This window comes from Pleurodeles waltl, chromosome 9 (genome assembly GCF_031143425.1).
Source record: "Pleurodeles waltl isolate 20211129_DDA chromosome 9, aPleWal1.hap1.20221129, whole genome shotgun sequence".
Lineage (NCBI taxonomy): Eukaryota > Metazoa > Chordata > Amphibia > Caudata > Salamandridae > Pleurodeles > Pleurodeles waltl.
The window spans coordinates 992,723,585-992,740,171 of NC_090448.1; the positions used below are offsets into that span (position 1 = coordinate 992,723,585).

Consider the following 16,587-nt stretch of genomic DNA (forward strand, 5'->3'; position numbering starts at 1 on the left):
CTTGCATAGTTGAGACCTATTGGCTTTGTCAATACTTGTTTAGGAGTATGCAGTGGTCCTTGCTCTTTAAACATAATTTGTTTACATTCAGAAAGGAGAAGGGGTCCCCTTGGGAGGCCTTTCCATTTGTGAATAGTTACCTTTGCCTTTCAGTAGCCTAAAAAATGACTGTTTTGTGATCGTAATTCGGTCGCAAAACATTGATACATGTCACTGTGACTCGATAGCTGGAAGCAACGCCATAAACTTGCCCCTTCCGAATACGGAATCGCTAAACCAAATTGCAATTCGGTAACAAGTTAGAGAAGTGCATGTTTGGCATTTGTACATTAAAAAATGCTTTTTTGCAGTTGCAAATGGGACGATTCTGCAATTCGTTCCGTTTGCAACTTCTGAAAACTTTTGTACTTATGGCCATTAGCACTGCTTCAGTTGTCTTTGAGACTCTGAGATTATGCAACTTTGTTTGCAAAATCTCAAAATCTTGTACATCTGGCTTCAGACACAGACCTCCAAAGTGATTTGATGAACTGATTGTCGATTTTAACACCCTGACACCCAGAGATATAGAAACCTGACTAACTAGTCAGTTATCATCCCCTGACACATGCACACAGAAGAGTAGATCATTTATTCTATGTTAAATCAATTATATTAATATAGTGCTCATATGCTAAATCTCCTCGGTGCGGTAGAACAAACCTTCGAGACCAAAACAGATTTGTGCAAAGGCCAAAGAGAAGGACAATTGGGGGTGTCGTGTCTGTTAAAATTGCTATCACATGCTAAATAGCTGGGTTTCCGTGCGCTTTCTGATTCAAAGAAGAAATTCCGCAGTTTGGCGGCTGCAGCTGAGAAATTCCCGTAATGTACTGTGCTGGATGTTGTGGTTAGCGTCCCGAAGCAGTCCGGACAGTGAATAAAGGACGGTTTTACTAGATAAGACATCATGGGTGCAGCACTGCTGCCATGTTTTGTCTCGTGGGCAATGTTCAGTGCTTTGTACTTAGCTCTGCATTAGCAAGAGTAACGGGTGCCGGGTGAGGGGTCTTGCAGTCAGCCTAGCCGCTGCACTTTGTACTAGTGAAAGTTGGTTTCGGAGTTTGGGTGGTAGTTTTAGGTAAATTGTCTTTTCGTAGTTAATTCCCGATCGTATTATTGCGTTAGCAACGGGAATATGAAGTTTGCTTTGAACATATGGGAAATTTCTTTCAGCACCCTTGGCTGATAAAAGCCTTTGGGGTTAACCGTGGAGATCCGTGAATCAAGCAACAGCTTGAGATGTATCTAGACACCTCACTTACCAACTACTTTTGATGGAACGGGGTTTGAGACAAGCTGTCCGCTGCGGTGATTTAAATAGAATTTAGTTTTTTGATGGCTTTCATTTAAGGAAATTTGTTGCCATTCAGGTACACTCAATGGAAAGACAACATACCTTTTTCTCATAGGCCTGGCTTTCTGAGTTACCTTGTTGATGTTTCAGAAGACCAAAGATTAATGGACTGTCATCAGCTACATGCAGAATACTGCCATGCCCAATGAAGGGGTACTTGTAGGGGGTAAACAAGAAAGTTGAAGAATATACCCTTGTGAGACTTCACAGCTCAAATTCCAGTTGTTTGATGAGAAAGGAGGCTTGGCTATCGTCAGTGAAATTTGGGGGAAGTGGTTTTAAAAATTGATGCTTTTTAAGTGCTCTTGAGAATCAATGAGTTTCATAACCATCAGTAAGACAGACAGTTCATAAAAAACTGGGAAGAATACTTGAGATAGAAATTATTATCTTTGAAATCAGACTTTTGACCAAATAGGCTTTAAAGGCAAACAAACGTTCACACCTGTAACAGGATATGGAGTGGTATGCCTTGAGTGCTTGTACAGGGTAGATCCCTACAAGCCTGAGCACCCTACTACCGGTGTTCAGCACAACCGATTGAGAATTTGATCAAACTGGCTCTCAAAGTTGTTTGTGAATGTGCAGATGTTCTATGTTGACGCTACCCATATTTCACTGCCCTACACCCTTTACTGAGCATGCACACGCATTGCAAGCATGCACAGTGCCTATACTTTCAACCTCCATGTTCCAGAGGCACAAAAACGTACACTTATCCAAAATATTCCAGGACTGAATTTAGAATCGTAAATTCTGCTGTCCCTGAAAATTTTAGTATATTTATATGCCTATATTATGATTTTTTAGGGGAAGCAAAGAAGTACAACTTCTGAGAGGCACATATATGGGGGAGAGTCAATGGTTAGAATACAGAGGCGGGAATACAGTTACAGTTCACCGAAGGCCAATTCTTTGGATGATTGAGCCTGCTTTTAATACTTATAGAAATCACTAGCAGTAAATTGAATATTTGATCTGTTGAATAAGGGTATGTTCGAGGGGGTAACTATGGTGTGGATGTGAGTCTTGTGGTGAACATTAGGGCACCATCATTAAGCACAGCCTGGGCATGCTCATCAGGAGGGGCTCATATGAATGTCAACAGCAAGCAGAACTGTGGCTCACGGGGTACCATCAAAACAAAAAGACCGATTGGCATCCATCGTTTAAAAAAATCACAACTTATTAATAATGTAAATTAACACAGAGGTAACAAGTCGTATAAATGAACAAAACACCAGATCACAAACTGAAGATTGCAGGTGGTTGCCAAATTGGTACACATCTACTGACTTAATAGGTTTGGGGCAAAATATAGACATAGCGTAGAACCAGAGAAAAAAACTAAAATACATTTTACCTCTAAGGCTAAACCAGATGCAGGAATGGATAAAGGCCTATAAGGAGCTCTGGAGACTTCCCCCAGAGGTCTGTACCCTGCTGTGAGATGGGTTTGGGGGTGCTAGATTTTACTTTGATTTTTTAAACATCTTGCTACACAGCCTTGTTGTCAGCCCGACATTGTCTGCAGTTCTGTCATACCCAACAAGACCTACAGCCCGCAAAATTGAGAGGCCAGCCAGTCTGGAGCCCAGTCAAGAGCCAGCCTGATGTCTATCCCATGCCCCCCTGTGCCTGCCCGGCGCACAGCCTAGTCACATCCATCATGCAGAACAGAGCTCAGCCCAGCAGAGGGCTTAGCTTAAGTTAGAATACCGAATATCGGACCCATCAAGTCAACCATTCTTGTCAGCAACCGCACCAAATCATGTGCAGAAACTACTTGTGATCTTAAATTTAAACAATGCTTCAAAGAAAAAAGGTAGATCCTACTTTGCCTTGGCCAGAAAAGAAACTGTTCGGGAAGACTCCACAGGACTGAAGCCACCCACAACCTCATCTCTCTCAGAACAAGCCACAAATAGAGATGATGCCCAAAATCAGAGATGCCATCCTCAAAACAAACACTATGTTGGACAGACTAAATGAATCAGTTTGAGCAAAAACTTGAATGAATGAGAGAGTAGATAAATTAATGAGACGGATTATGAAGTCCTGGGAAGATGAGGATGAATGTAAGCAGGATGAAAAAAAACTAGAAAACTAGAAAACCAGAAAACTAGACAACCAGGAAAGGGCTACTTGCAGGAGTCACTAGATCCCTATCAGGACCCATAGGGGAAGACTCAAAAGGTTTTAAGGAAGCCTTGTTTCTGGCTCACGCAACACAATCAGATTTGCAGCCTACTTGCATCACCATCTAAAAATCATGGACAGAATGTCTGTCTCTGAGAGACTGAAGAGGTGAAGATGGATACTCCAAGACATTCAAGAGATATTCTTAGGAAATATGAAAAAGGGAAAGAAAACTTGCATTGCTTTGTAGATTTTCAGAACTATTAGGTGGTAGTAGGATTTTTGTTTCCTGCAAAATAAAGGTAAGCTATGAAAACAAATCAAAAAGTATATAAGAACTGGGGAACAGATGTATGTAACAATTTTATAGTTACAAACCTTGCATGTTTGGTAATGTATAAATGCCCTTTTCTTTAAAGGGCCTTTAGTGACCCTAGAAGAAATCACAAGTAGGAGGTTGTTTGAAAAGGGCATCCATCTCGTATTTGAAATTCCAAAAGAGATGTATCAATGATTTGTGACTGCTTTGAGGGTCGCAAACCATGGATCAGTTATCAGCTCCATTTGAAGCTGTAATTTATTTGCAATGAAGAAACTTTCCCCACGTGACAACTTCTTATTTGGATATTGTGTGCAAAGCCAGGGTGGGAACAGGCAGTGTTCCACAGGACCACTGCATTTTAATTTTGATGTCTTCCCTCATGGGAAACATTATTTAAAGGCAGCAGCTGTCCTTTTAATGGATACAACCTGTTTTTTATAATAAATATTTCTTGTTTAGTAAATCAAATGTAAAAGCAGTCTGTTACCACTTTAGGGCCTCTATCCCTGCATTTACAGCCAATCACAAATGGTTGCAAATTGTGACTTGCCTTCATAATATTTATTAGGCAGGATGTTTTGTAATGCACTGTGAACGGACAATTTACACCGGTAGTACCTAAAGCGTGTTGAACAATAATTTGTTCCCATACGTTTAGAATGACTGCCTAGCTTAAGGATGCTCAGTACATACCAGCTCGTCCTTTTGCTGATCTTGTTGCTTTAGGAAGCCAATGATATCCACTGTGTCCTTCTCAATCTGGTACTGATGCTGTGTTAGCTCCTCATTGTTCCTAGCCAGCCTGCGAGCAGCTTCTCGATACTCCACCCTGGAAAACTCTGTCACCTGCAGTCGGGCTTCCCAGAGAGCAGCATTAGCCTTTGCTCGCTCAACTTCTGACTCTTTATCCAGACGGGATTCTCCTTTTCCCCCCTTCTTCTTTCTGCGGGAGGGAAAAAGGTACTTTCTTCACTCAGGCAATGCACACTATGGAAAAGGTTAATAGATACACACTTTGTGATGTAAGAACTACCATACCGATTCAGTGGGAAGGAAAAACAATTAGGGCCTGATTCACAAAGGTAACTTACACTTTTGAGTATGTTTACTACTTTTTGCTTATTCTCAAATGCACGTCACTATTAAAAAAAAAAAACACTAGCAAATCTATAAGCCCACCACCACACATGGCCAACCACTGGTTCTGCAACAGCCTGTCATAGAAAATAATTGAGGTAGGGAATTAAAATAAAGGCCCATATGAAATAATGGGTAATAACATTAAATTATTTAAAATAGTTAGAAATATAAATATAATTTAATGTAAAAAAAATATAAAAATAGTACACATTGATTATGTAATTATAAACGATTTTTAAGCTATTTTACTAGCCTATTAGGAATTAAAAATGTTATGTAACAATCATCTTGTTAAAATATAGCTACATTAATTTTTATGAATTCTATATAATCACGTTTAATAATTATTAATGCATATTAAAAAATATTTTTTAGTTTAGATGGGAATTTAATTTTTAACTTAAACTTTGGAAAAATAACTGTAATTTAATTTAAAATGCATATTCTGTTTTTATCTGTCTCATTATTAAAAACGTGGTTATTTTAGGAGCGCTTAGGTACGAAACTTGTGTGTACCAAATAAAAACATTTTTTGATGCGCACTAAATAGTTTGAAATTAAAACTCAGTAATCAGAATATGCAGTTTTTCAGAAATTTTCATTGTAGGCATAGCCATCAAGCTTAATTTTTTTGAACAAATTTTATTAGGTTTAAGTAATATAAATGCAGAAACATAATACAACCGCCTGACGTCATCATTGTTGTAGAAATAAGCATAGCAGAGAGAAAGTCCACATCAGTACAGTCTCAGACATCAAATCCCCATTCCAATCCCTCCATCCTTGACCCGCCCAATGTGTCCGACTCATTTAGTGCACAGTTTGAAAGTTTCTTGTATTGCGTTATCTGGAGGCCTGTCTCGGAGTGTGTGATGCTAAGGACCTCTCATGTAATATGGAGATCTGTAATAACTATTTTTCCGGGGGCATTTTCTCTGCACATTTTGGTTTCATTGTGACTCGTATTTCTGATTCACAGAATGTGTAAGCAGGTGCTTAGTCCTATTGTTATCCAGAGCCACACTCACTTATGAGCAACCTTTAAAGCCTCCACAATGTGTTGTTGGTTACTTCACTCTTTTCTAGCTGAAATCTAGATCGTAAAAGAACAGCTTCTGGTTCGATAAAATAAGCTGTATTTTAGTCAACAAGCTATCTTTAATCCCATTAAAGAATTACAATTGCATGTTATGAAGATATGTAAGGACTCAGTTATCTCTGGATATAGAAGAGTAAAGACTACTTTGCATTTGGTTCTATGGTCTTTTTTGCATCCATCTGTTCATTGTGATGCCCAGGAATATGTTGTGTCCATCAAAGATCTTTGCACTTTAAGACTTTTGGATATGTGCAGCCTTTACTAGTTGCACATCAGTGGTGGCTGCTATGGAACGAGGGTGGCAGGGCAGGGAAGAGGGGAAAAAAAGGAACACTTACCTATGTACGGCTGCTGTCTTTCCTCAGTCCTCTTCTCTTCCTAACTCCCGGAAGCACGGAGGCACACAGGCTCCCAGACTCCCCTATGCCAATCATGGCGCTGCTGACACCAGCAGCATTGCGATTGGTCTGAGTAGTCTGGTTCAATGCTCAGACTGGGAGATGGAGCCTGTGCATGTTCTCCACCCGGCTGTACAATACAGTCGGTGGAGAAATGCTAAGTGCATATGTCTGTTTGGCCAGCCCAAGACGGCCGGCCAAACAGTCATGTGCACTTATGATGCACATACCACTCCTCCTCCCTGTGACACAGCCCAGCCCCGCCATGCCCTAACCTGGCTCCTCACTGAAAAATAAAATGATAATAACATTTTCTTTTTTGCACTGCTAATAGCAGGGAGGCAACACTCCTCAGCCTTAGCGGAGGGGCCGTCGTTGTTGCACATGGACCTTTTCATACACTTTCTACAGATTGTATAACACATTATCCACTCTCAGAAGTGCACCATGTGATGAGGTTGCAGTAGACACTTTTTCAAAGATGGCTAGTTGCTCTCCTCTGTTCTGATTCCTTTTGGCTGAAGAAAAGGCCCAATGCTTTCTGGTGGCTATTTTTAATCTTCGTGGATTACCTCACACTGTCATCCCCGATAGTAGTACTTAATATTTCTAAAGTTCTTTCAAGGCTTTGTGTAAAGCATTAGAGAACTGAACAAACTCTACCTTCTGGGTATCATTTCCGGTCAAATAGGTAAACAAAGGGAACTAATCAACGTTTTTGAGCAATATTTAAAATGCTAATTGATGCAACTTAAGACACATGGGCTTCTTATTTACAAATTGTGATATTGTTTTTACAACAATGCTAATCATAGGGCTACAAAAGTTTTACCTTTCTTTTCTATGCAAAGATGGTCATGGTCTCCTTAAATTGGCCTTTAAGTCCCTGCAACTACTAATTATTTAAGTTAGTTATGGAAGAATAGACAACACGTTTCAGACAGTTTACATCATTCTAAAAGCAAGATCAAGCAATATGCTGATAAATTAAGATCACATTTTGTTTCCTTTTTTCCTGAAGGGAAGGTTTAGCTATCGTTTCGGTTGTCCCACTTCATACATTTCAAGTTGGATTTTTACCATTTTTTTGGTCCATTTGAGCTAACTCATTGGATCAACCCTGTGCCTTCCCGGTTAAAGTTGCTTCACACCTGGAAGATTCATTCTGTTTTTCCCTCTTGTGAATTGAAGCTACGTGTTTCTGAACTATATGACTGACTTCCTTTTGAACCTCCACCAAGTATGGTACAACATAGATATAAGCAATATGAAATGTGTGTTTCTTGAATGTTTTGCGGTTTACTTTAATACTAGATCTATTGGAAAGAATATGCCCCAAGTGAATTCCCTTCAGAAGAAACTTCTGCAGTTCATGCACATTTATTAAATCACTGTTTCTTTCAAAGGCACCCTAATTGGAGCATGATGATAGAGGCATATGTTACATGTGTACCAGGATCTGTGCAGAAAACATCTATAAGCGCATACCAGAGAGCATCCTGGTTCAGCACGTTGTCAGATGCAGCTCTCGGACTGCTGATGAGTGTCCTCACCACCTGGGATGCTCCTGTACTTTCATGCTTACAGTTACCTGGGAAGTGCTCCGTTAGTAATGCAGAGCATAAATAGTTGCAGGATCTCAGAATTCAATGCAGGGTGAAGGATGTCAAACTGGAACTTCTTCTTAGAAAGGGTGGAAATAAATATCCAGTTAAGCTTTTCCAAGATGTAAAGGATGTATGAAGCTCCTGATCTAAGATGTTGCTGAGTCCTTTTCTATAATATCAGAACCGGTTTGAAGCAGATAAAGAGGAGGCTTTATGCTAGGAAGATGTTTTACAACACATAGGTTCCTTGATTTTTTGTTAAGATTTTTGCTCTATTATTGTCCCTGATTTTTACTTCCAAGAGTTGGGGTTGTTTTCATTCTGGATGATGCCCCTGTTTAACCTGGTCCTTTTACCTTTCCTGATATTAAAAACAGTTTAGTGCCTTGTTGTTTCTTTCTGTGTTATCTTCATAGGCAAGCACAAATTATACAATTGCCCAAGGGAATTTCTTTCCCTGTTGTGGATTTTTCCTCCTACATTTTGATGAGACACATGACACCTTTTATGTATATTATTCTGTGCAAAGTAGTATGTGACTGCTGAGAGGAGTAACCCCTTCCTCAGGCAATCATTAAGGATTCTCAATAGACCCTTCTCAGCATCCAGTCCTTGACATCATGGCATAGACAATCTGAAATGCAATTTGTTAAAGCAAGAGCTCACTAGAAACATCCTATGGTGAATGTAAATAAATTAGAGGGTTTCCCTAAAACGTCTCATGTAGCAGACACACATGCACACTTCAGTGGTGGGATCAATTGCTTACAGCAGCCTATGAAGAAGGCAGAGCTAAGGGTTCCCCTAAAACATCTAATATAGATACAAAAATACACACTTCATTGATGTGAGAGCATTCTTGCTCAACCTCTGGAGGTTACAAACTAAGGTGGGTGATTTCTTTGAGGAGGTGAGATCTCATGGGAAAACAAATATTTCATAGAGGTGAAGGCTCCCAGGAAACACCCCATGGAAAACATAAGCATATGGGAGGGATTCTCCAAAACATCCCTTTGAGAAGACAAACATAGAAGAGGGGTCCTTCAAAACATAATATAGAGATGGCAAACACAGGAAAGGTTTCTTTCAAAATATCCCATGGAGAAGATAAACAAATACTTTGTGGAAGCGGGGCCTCCTAGGAAACATCCCATGAGGAAGATAAACATAGAAGAGGGTTTCTCAGAAATATTCTATAGAGAAAACCAAGACACTTCAAGGAGGCAGTTACTCCTAGGAAATATCCTACGGAGAAAACAAATATTGAAGAGCGTTCCTCCATAAAATTCCACGAAGAAGACAGACAAAAACTTTATGGAACCAGGGCCTCCCAGAGAACATACCATGGGGAAGACAACATGTAAGATGGTTCTTCCAAAACATCACATGAAGAAGACAGACAAATACTTCCTGGAAGTCAGCACTCCTGGGAAACAACCTATGGAGACATCCCATGGAGACAACAGGCATAGGAAAGGGTTCCTCCAAAATATTCCATGCAGAAGACAAACAGCTACTTCATGGAGTTGGGTCTCCCAAGAAAAATCCCATGGTTTAGACAAACATAACAGAAGGTTCGTATGAAACTATCCATGAAGAACTCTAACAGAAACTTCATGGAGGCAGAGGCTCCCAGGAAAAAATCCATTGGGGAAGACAAACATAGGGAAGTGTTCTGCCAAAACACCCCATGGAGAAGGCAAACGGATGCATGTGTTCCTGTAAAACAGCCTGTGACAAACAGAAGCAGATACACACTGTGTACATGCTGGTGTCCCAGAGATGGCTTAATACCACATGGGGAAGATAGATAAATGCACTTTTCGCACATGAAAAGCTTCCCTTAACGTTTCCCTTGAATCCTGAGGTACTGTGCAAAATACGGCACATGAGCTGTGTTTATTGCCATTAATTGACTCTTTTTGTTTAAAAACTGGCCCTCATTACCAGACGAGTTAAGGGATTCATTCCTATGCCTGTTCTAGCAAGTGCTCGCACAGGCATTGAAATAAGGAGTTGTGTGATAATTATCACATCCTGGCAGTTTTCTCCTGACAAATTCCAGCAGGTCAAACAACAATTTGTCATGGGAAAAACCCTGAAAAATAGGCCTTTATTATTGTGTTAAAAACCCATTACATATGTTATGCCCCCTTAAAAAAAAAACTCAGACTAGGAGGTGTTCACCACACATGGTAACTACTTTACCCTGGGGTACTGGTATTTGCCACCGCTTGCCCCATGCTGATAAATATTCGACAGGTTCTGACAAACTTGTAATGAGGGCCAATGATTTTCGAAGCTTGGCTAATTTCAAACTGACATATCCCTTTTGTGAACGCACACTTCCTCATTGGTAATTTGCATATGTGCGTGCATCGGCACTGGCTGCTTTCGTTAGTGTGTGTAAAATCATCAGTGTGTGTACGTGACATTTCAAAAGCAGGTCCTAACTAGGGGGAAGCAACTTGAGCTCGAGAATGTGTCAAATTCAAAGAGAGTCAAAGATAAACTGCTAGCTTGAGTACTCGCCAGAAAAAGTGAACTTGTGGGCGTATCTGTGCGTGCCTCACATTTCATTTAATGTAATTTAATTATTAAGTGTTCTGCTGCTATTCTTTTTGCTGGCGCTAGAAAAACGTGGACACAAGCGAGCAGAAGAATCGGTATCTACACAGACCTAATAAACAGTAACGTGTTTCCTCTTTTACGAAAAGTTAGATGATTTTTAGGCATGGATAATGATTTCATGTGTTCTAACACGTGTGAGTGCCAGCATGGGAGAGTGCTGCAGGCATGGGATCATGTGTGTATTAAGCATGAGAGGAGTGTGGCAGTGCGAACACGGATGTGCAAGAAAAGAGTGAAACTTTGAACGCATGGGGATCAGAAAGAATGTAAAAGAAACAAGTCGGGGATCTATATAGGCTTTGGCAATGCTGCACAGAATTGGCAAGAAGCTGTGAAGCATGGCTAAAAACTGAAGAAAAGGAACACGTTGACAGGGCTGCGGTGGCAGTGTCATTTTTGTAAGCAAGTGCATCGTCATTTTGCGTGCACACCTACAAAATGATGCTGGTGCCATCGTTTTCCATTTACTGGTCCGAGATGGATTATTAATTTAAATAAATAAATAAATATAAAGAGGTAGCAGGAAAGTATTTTTTTCAGACAGGAGTCCTACTGCAATTTGCTGCCTGGTCCTCCTAAAAAATAAATAAGGAAGATGGTGGGTGTGGAGCAGCAGAGGAGAAGATGGGAGTGTCATGAATGTTGAGTCTCTTCCATCTTGAGCGCACCCCTACTTAAGGTACATGTGCTAAACAATTAATCAAAATGTTAACACAAGTGAATCAATTGAGCATGTTTGGTTTTTGTTATGAACTGCAGTGTGATAAGTCTGCGTGAATATATTTGCAACGTTTCATCTCAGTGCTGACTGCTTCATTTTTATGTCAACTTGTCATTAATGTCTACAAGTTTCTACCTCTATGTCTAGAAGTTTGATACCTCTTTGTCTCATGTTTTTTTAAAATATATTCTAAAGAACATAGTCCAGTAGAATGAAAATAATTGGAAGGGCATCAGGCATCCTACTGTTAGTTGTCTCTACTAAGAGTTTTTGGTTTGTAATATAAAAGTCGAGTACAGAAAGTGAAGGTGGCACTGGGACAGGCCATACAGAGTCATGCCTTCAGTTCCTGCTGAAGGTTATTGATGGACCAGGAGCCACTTAGCCTGTGTGCAGTGAGTTATCAGTGCAGCCGGTCTTGTCAGATAAGAATAGCAGGCCTTGCTATTTGCTTGAACACAGAACTACATTGTTCTAGCAAGTATGAGTGTGTGTACCATCTTTGAAAATTGTAATAGGTTTTATTTACTACTTTTGTAGAATTCTAGAGTTATGCGAGTGCTTAGGAGTAGCAGAATGAGGGTCATATTCATAGTCATAATTGTGTGTTTGTCACTGTACACACACGCATTTGATGGTGTGCAACTGGAGGTTTGTGTAGTTTTTTTCAACTCACCAGGATGTGAACTACTAGGCAAAATGTAAGCATGTATATGTTTGCCATTGTAAGAGTTTTGTTTGTGTGTCCATATGAATGAATACTGTATGCCTAACTACTATACATTTTCGAGCCCCAGTAATGATCGAGATCCCTCCTAAGCTGACTTCTGGTTTTTCAAAGAAACTGAAGAAAAAGAATAAGAGGAAAACGAGATAATGTATGGCCGCTGTTCATATTGTTTGAATGCATTCTTATTGGCTCTTTCTAGTGAAAATACATTCCTCACAAACATCATTTACAAAAATGATTGGGTGTAGATTTTCTCTTATTGACTACAATATAGCAATATTTTTGTAAACCATATTTAGGACACAATATTTGTTTCCAATGATACTCTGGAATGATATTCTGGCAGCACACCATAGGACGCAGCACTATGCAGGTGGCAGTAGGTTGCCCATTTTATGGAAGGAACTGCATCATGTCATAGGGGATGTGCTGCAGCCGGCGTTGCAGTTATAATTTAAAAATTGATCAGCTTTCACCAACCTACCATGGCTCCTGCACATAATTCTTCCTGAAGTTCCCAACTCTCCCACTCTATCCTGCTCTTACTCACATGGGTACAGAATGTCCCAATAAACGCCCTTTGACACATCCAACCTGGCGCTCTACTAGCAGCTAACTGACCGGATGTAGATGGGTGGGCCCAGGGGAATGCAGGCCCTTGCCTGTGCAGCACAAGTTCTGCAGTAGTATGAGAGAGGAGCTGACTGCCTGCCAGGTTCTATCGTGCAGTGCTGTAAGGGGTTACTTGTCACAGGGGTGATGGAGTTGCTGAACCAGGCAGACAAACAATCTATTGTCCCATATGCACTTTTTCCTTTCATAACCTAATTGTTTAAATGTTTTGAAAAAAATATTCTGTAGTACTTTGCAGTATTTAGTGCAAAAGAAACATTCTCCGGCCAACCATTTTCTCATCCTACACTATTACCTTTCCTTTATACTGGACTTCTAACAAATTAATATCCAAACTCCAGAGCCCAGCAACGTCCTGAAACTAAATGACCACATCATGCCTGATCTGAAGGCCCTCCGCTGGCTCCCTGAAAAGTAAAAGTGGAAATACCAGTCGTCTACAACTTCTCAAAAGGCCGAGCTTCGAATTACATGTCAAAAGTTGTTCTGTCCCTTATCTCCCCCCTAAAAGTCAAATGTCTTTCAGTCTTCACCTACTGCCTGTCCCTTTGACTTGTTAAAATATATTCAGGGGACTTCCTCTACACATGAAATCTGGTAGATTTCAATAAAACAACTTCTTCAAGTAGGCTTCTGACAAGCCATAGCCCTGTCTGCCTCTATTCTGCTTCCTTTCCTGAGGCCTGTTGGTCAGATGCTGAAAACCTATTTCCACACCTTGATCCTGCAAACTCATAAACAAAGCCTTGACACCTTTATATCAGCATACATAACTGATGGATTCCTCCACTTATACGGCTCCAAGAGATATTTAGCTATTATCCACAACTTAATCCACTTGCTCTTCTATGTACCTGATTTATGAAACTCTGGGGCTGCCTTGGGTGATTTTGGGAGGTCAACTAAAATAGCACTATTATGCTGATGCCAACCAAATGAGATGAATAGTTGAGAAGCACTTTGTGGCTGATACTGTCACAATGCGGCCAAGAGGTCTAATAAAGTTGAAATGCAGAGTATGCCTCTGTCTTGAGCAGTTCTTCCTTTATATTTAGCAGTGTTGATACTGTGCTCTGAGGGGTTTGAAACTCAATTGAAAGTCACTCAGAATGACATAAGATTGCAGATGTGATGAATGTTGGTTGGTGACAACTGATTCAAGTGTATTTGCAACTCAAGATAAGTCTGAGTTAGACTAGTACTTTTAAAGATTGGCCTGGAGCGTCTCTTTGCAGTCGGTGTGATTTTGACACGTTTGATATTTTGATCCCTTATACGGAGGTATTGATTAGTCTGGTGGTGAAAGGTAATGTAATATGACCAAGGCTAGCCACTTTTGCATTACAAACATGGAGGTTGTCACCCAGATTATGTGAGGGTACCTAGAGGCTTGTCTCTAGATGAGGGTTTAACATCTCCTTCTACATATGAAAACGTTCTTTGGCTTACTTATCTGCCTCAGTAATCAGGACTTCAAAGTATTCTGTTTTAGCTGTGATTGCAAACTAATTTATAGCCCATAGAATGCACTCTGCAAAGGGTACTATGGGTTAGTGGTCAGGAGTAATTCCTAATGGTCTCACTTAGTGTTTTAATCTACAAAGACTATGAACTACTAATTGGTCTTCATGGCAATGCACAAGGACATTTTTTAGGTGTACTAGAATGTCCTTTGGTGCCTCTAAATGTGGTCGGTGAGTCCAGAAGCAGCTGTATGAATCAGAATGTTAGTGTTTAAGGGCTTGATTCACAAAGGTAAACTTACACTTTTTGTGCAAGTGTATGAGCCTTTGGTATTCACTAAGGGATTTTCGAGTAGTATCTTTACGAATAAAAGGATAGGACTGTCATAACTTTCTATGTACCAAGACTCAGCAGTCATAACAATACTACTCGTAAATCTATTTGCGAATACCAAACAATTATAAACTTACACAAAAATGTAAGTTTACCTTTGTGAATCTGGCCCTGAGTGTACGTGAAATACAGTTTTCTCAAGCAAAAGAAAGATTTGATTTTTTTTTACAGAACTTGCTTTCATTGGACAAGTTAAGTAAATTATGGTGTGACCAGATAACTGCCGAGAGCCCATACGAAGCACTCCAGTGAAAGTGGCAAATAGGTCGAGGCAGTGTTCTAGTGAGTGGGTTGGGACATTGACAAGTTGGGAGAAGCAGAAATTGTCCGTTTCTTCAATAATGTTTTGATTGTACTATTGTAAGATTCATGCACCCAGACGTTCAGTAATGGGCAGACTAAGCCAGCCCGTGGACGCGCAAGCACACTTCACTGGTAGTGAGTGGACAGTGGCATAAGAAGGGTACCTTAGGTCTTAGAAAAAATAAAGACTTCACCCCACAAGCCGACTGATCAACTTATTCGACCACCTACCACCCTAATGACGTGCCTCGCTTCTCTTTGCAGCTCCCCCTCCCTCTTATGTTTCCTTTTCCTTCTATCCCCTGTTCTCTCCTCACCTTCTTTTTCATCCTCTGGCAATCCTTTCCCTTGTCTGTGTTTTCTCCTCTCCCTCCTGCTGCACAAGTTCTCTGTCTACAGACAAGTGAGGGAAGAGAAAGGAGAGGACATGTATAATGCTACAGTGCCTGCTTCCTCTTTCTGGGTAGCCTGGGAGGGTGTTCATGACTTTGGCATGGGAGTCCTACACACATGGGAGGCATGCTGGAGAAGCCATAGCAGGGCTCTCCCAAATGTTCATATTAGCTACTCACACTCGTGGAAGAGGAATATATGACAATCACTGTCTGCAGCCCTATCCGTGCAATGGTATTGCCCAGTGCCAGATAGCTCCATGCCATGCTCTCACCCACTGCTGCTACTCACCATCTTCAGAGCACTAGTGACCACAGCCCGTGCCGCACACCAATAACATGGATGCAAGTCATAGGAGGTGAGGTGGTCCCAGGTTACTCCACTTGCTTCAACAGCCCCCTGCATCCCGCACAATATTTTCTGAGGATCAAATCACCACCCAACACTATGCCATCCAGTGTCTGGGCCAAGCTGTGACCTTGGCTCCTCCACCCGAAACCCCATCATAGGCCTGCCATTTTGGAAGGACTATTGCATACATACAGCAATGCTGCCTGTCCTGAGTGAAACACCCAGCTTCTTGACACGTAGTCAGTGCTATGAAATATTTCACAAAAATAAAATAAATGTAAATAGTGCTCTTAATCCCTCGCCCCACTGGCACTGGCTGTGCTGTCATTTTTTTATATTAATTAATGTGAAAGGGTGTTGTCGGGCTGCCTCTAGGAAACGAGCAAGGAAAAAGGCCTGGCCTGTGCCAACCTTCTATGTATGTGATTTGCCACTACTATTTAGCTGCAAAATTGCAGCTCTCAACCAGAATAACCAAAGCACCTCTCTGGACTCTAGGAGCACATGGTAAATGTCTCAACATTGGAAATAAGTCCATCTTTTTCTCAGATTTGTCAGGGGTATGGTTTTCACTAGTGCTGCAAACGAAATCAGGAGTTTAAGGTCTGCCAACCTGAGAGTAGCATGGCCCTTTGCAGCGCCCGTTTTTTAGTTATAACAATGGGTGCTTATAGAGAAACATGCATACCTTTACTTGTGTTCCAACTAACCATTGTTACCGAAGTCGAGCAGTTTAGTAGCAATGTTAATGGATTTACAAGTGCCCAACTCAGTGGTGCTTATGTTATAGACGCTAGAAGACTGAAAGGCTGCGTTTGCATCAACAAGATTTGAACTTGTCAGCTTCTGGTGGCAAATAGTTAAGCA

The 16,587-nt window shown here is 40.8% G+C and overlaps 1 protein-coding gene across 4 annotated transcripts in view; it reads right to left on the bottom strand.

Annotated features, from left to right (window-relative positions):
- Nucleotides 1–16,587, bottom strand: part of BBOF1 (basal body orientation factor 1) — a 107,421-nt gene that overhangs the window by 57,529 nt on the left and 33,305 nt on the right. For all 4 annotated transcript variants that reach the window (XM_069208508.1, XM_069208507.1, XM_069208506.1 and 1 more), the window contains exon 2: nucleotides 4,551–4,800. In XM_069208508.1, the coding sequence (XP_069064609.1) occupies nucleotides 4,551–4,800 (250 nt within the window). The remainder of the gene's footprint in view (nucleotides 1–4,550; nucleotides 4,801–16,587) is intronic.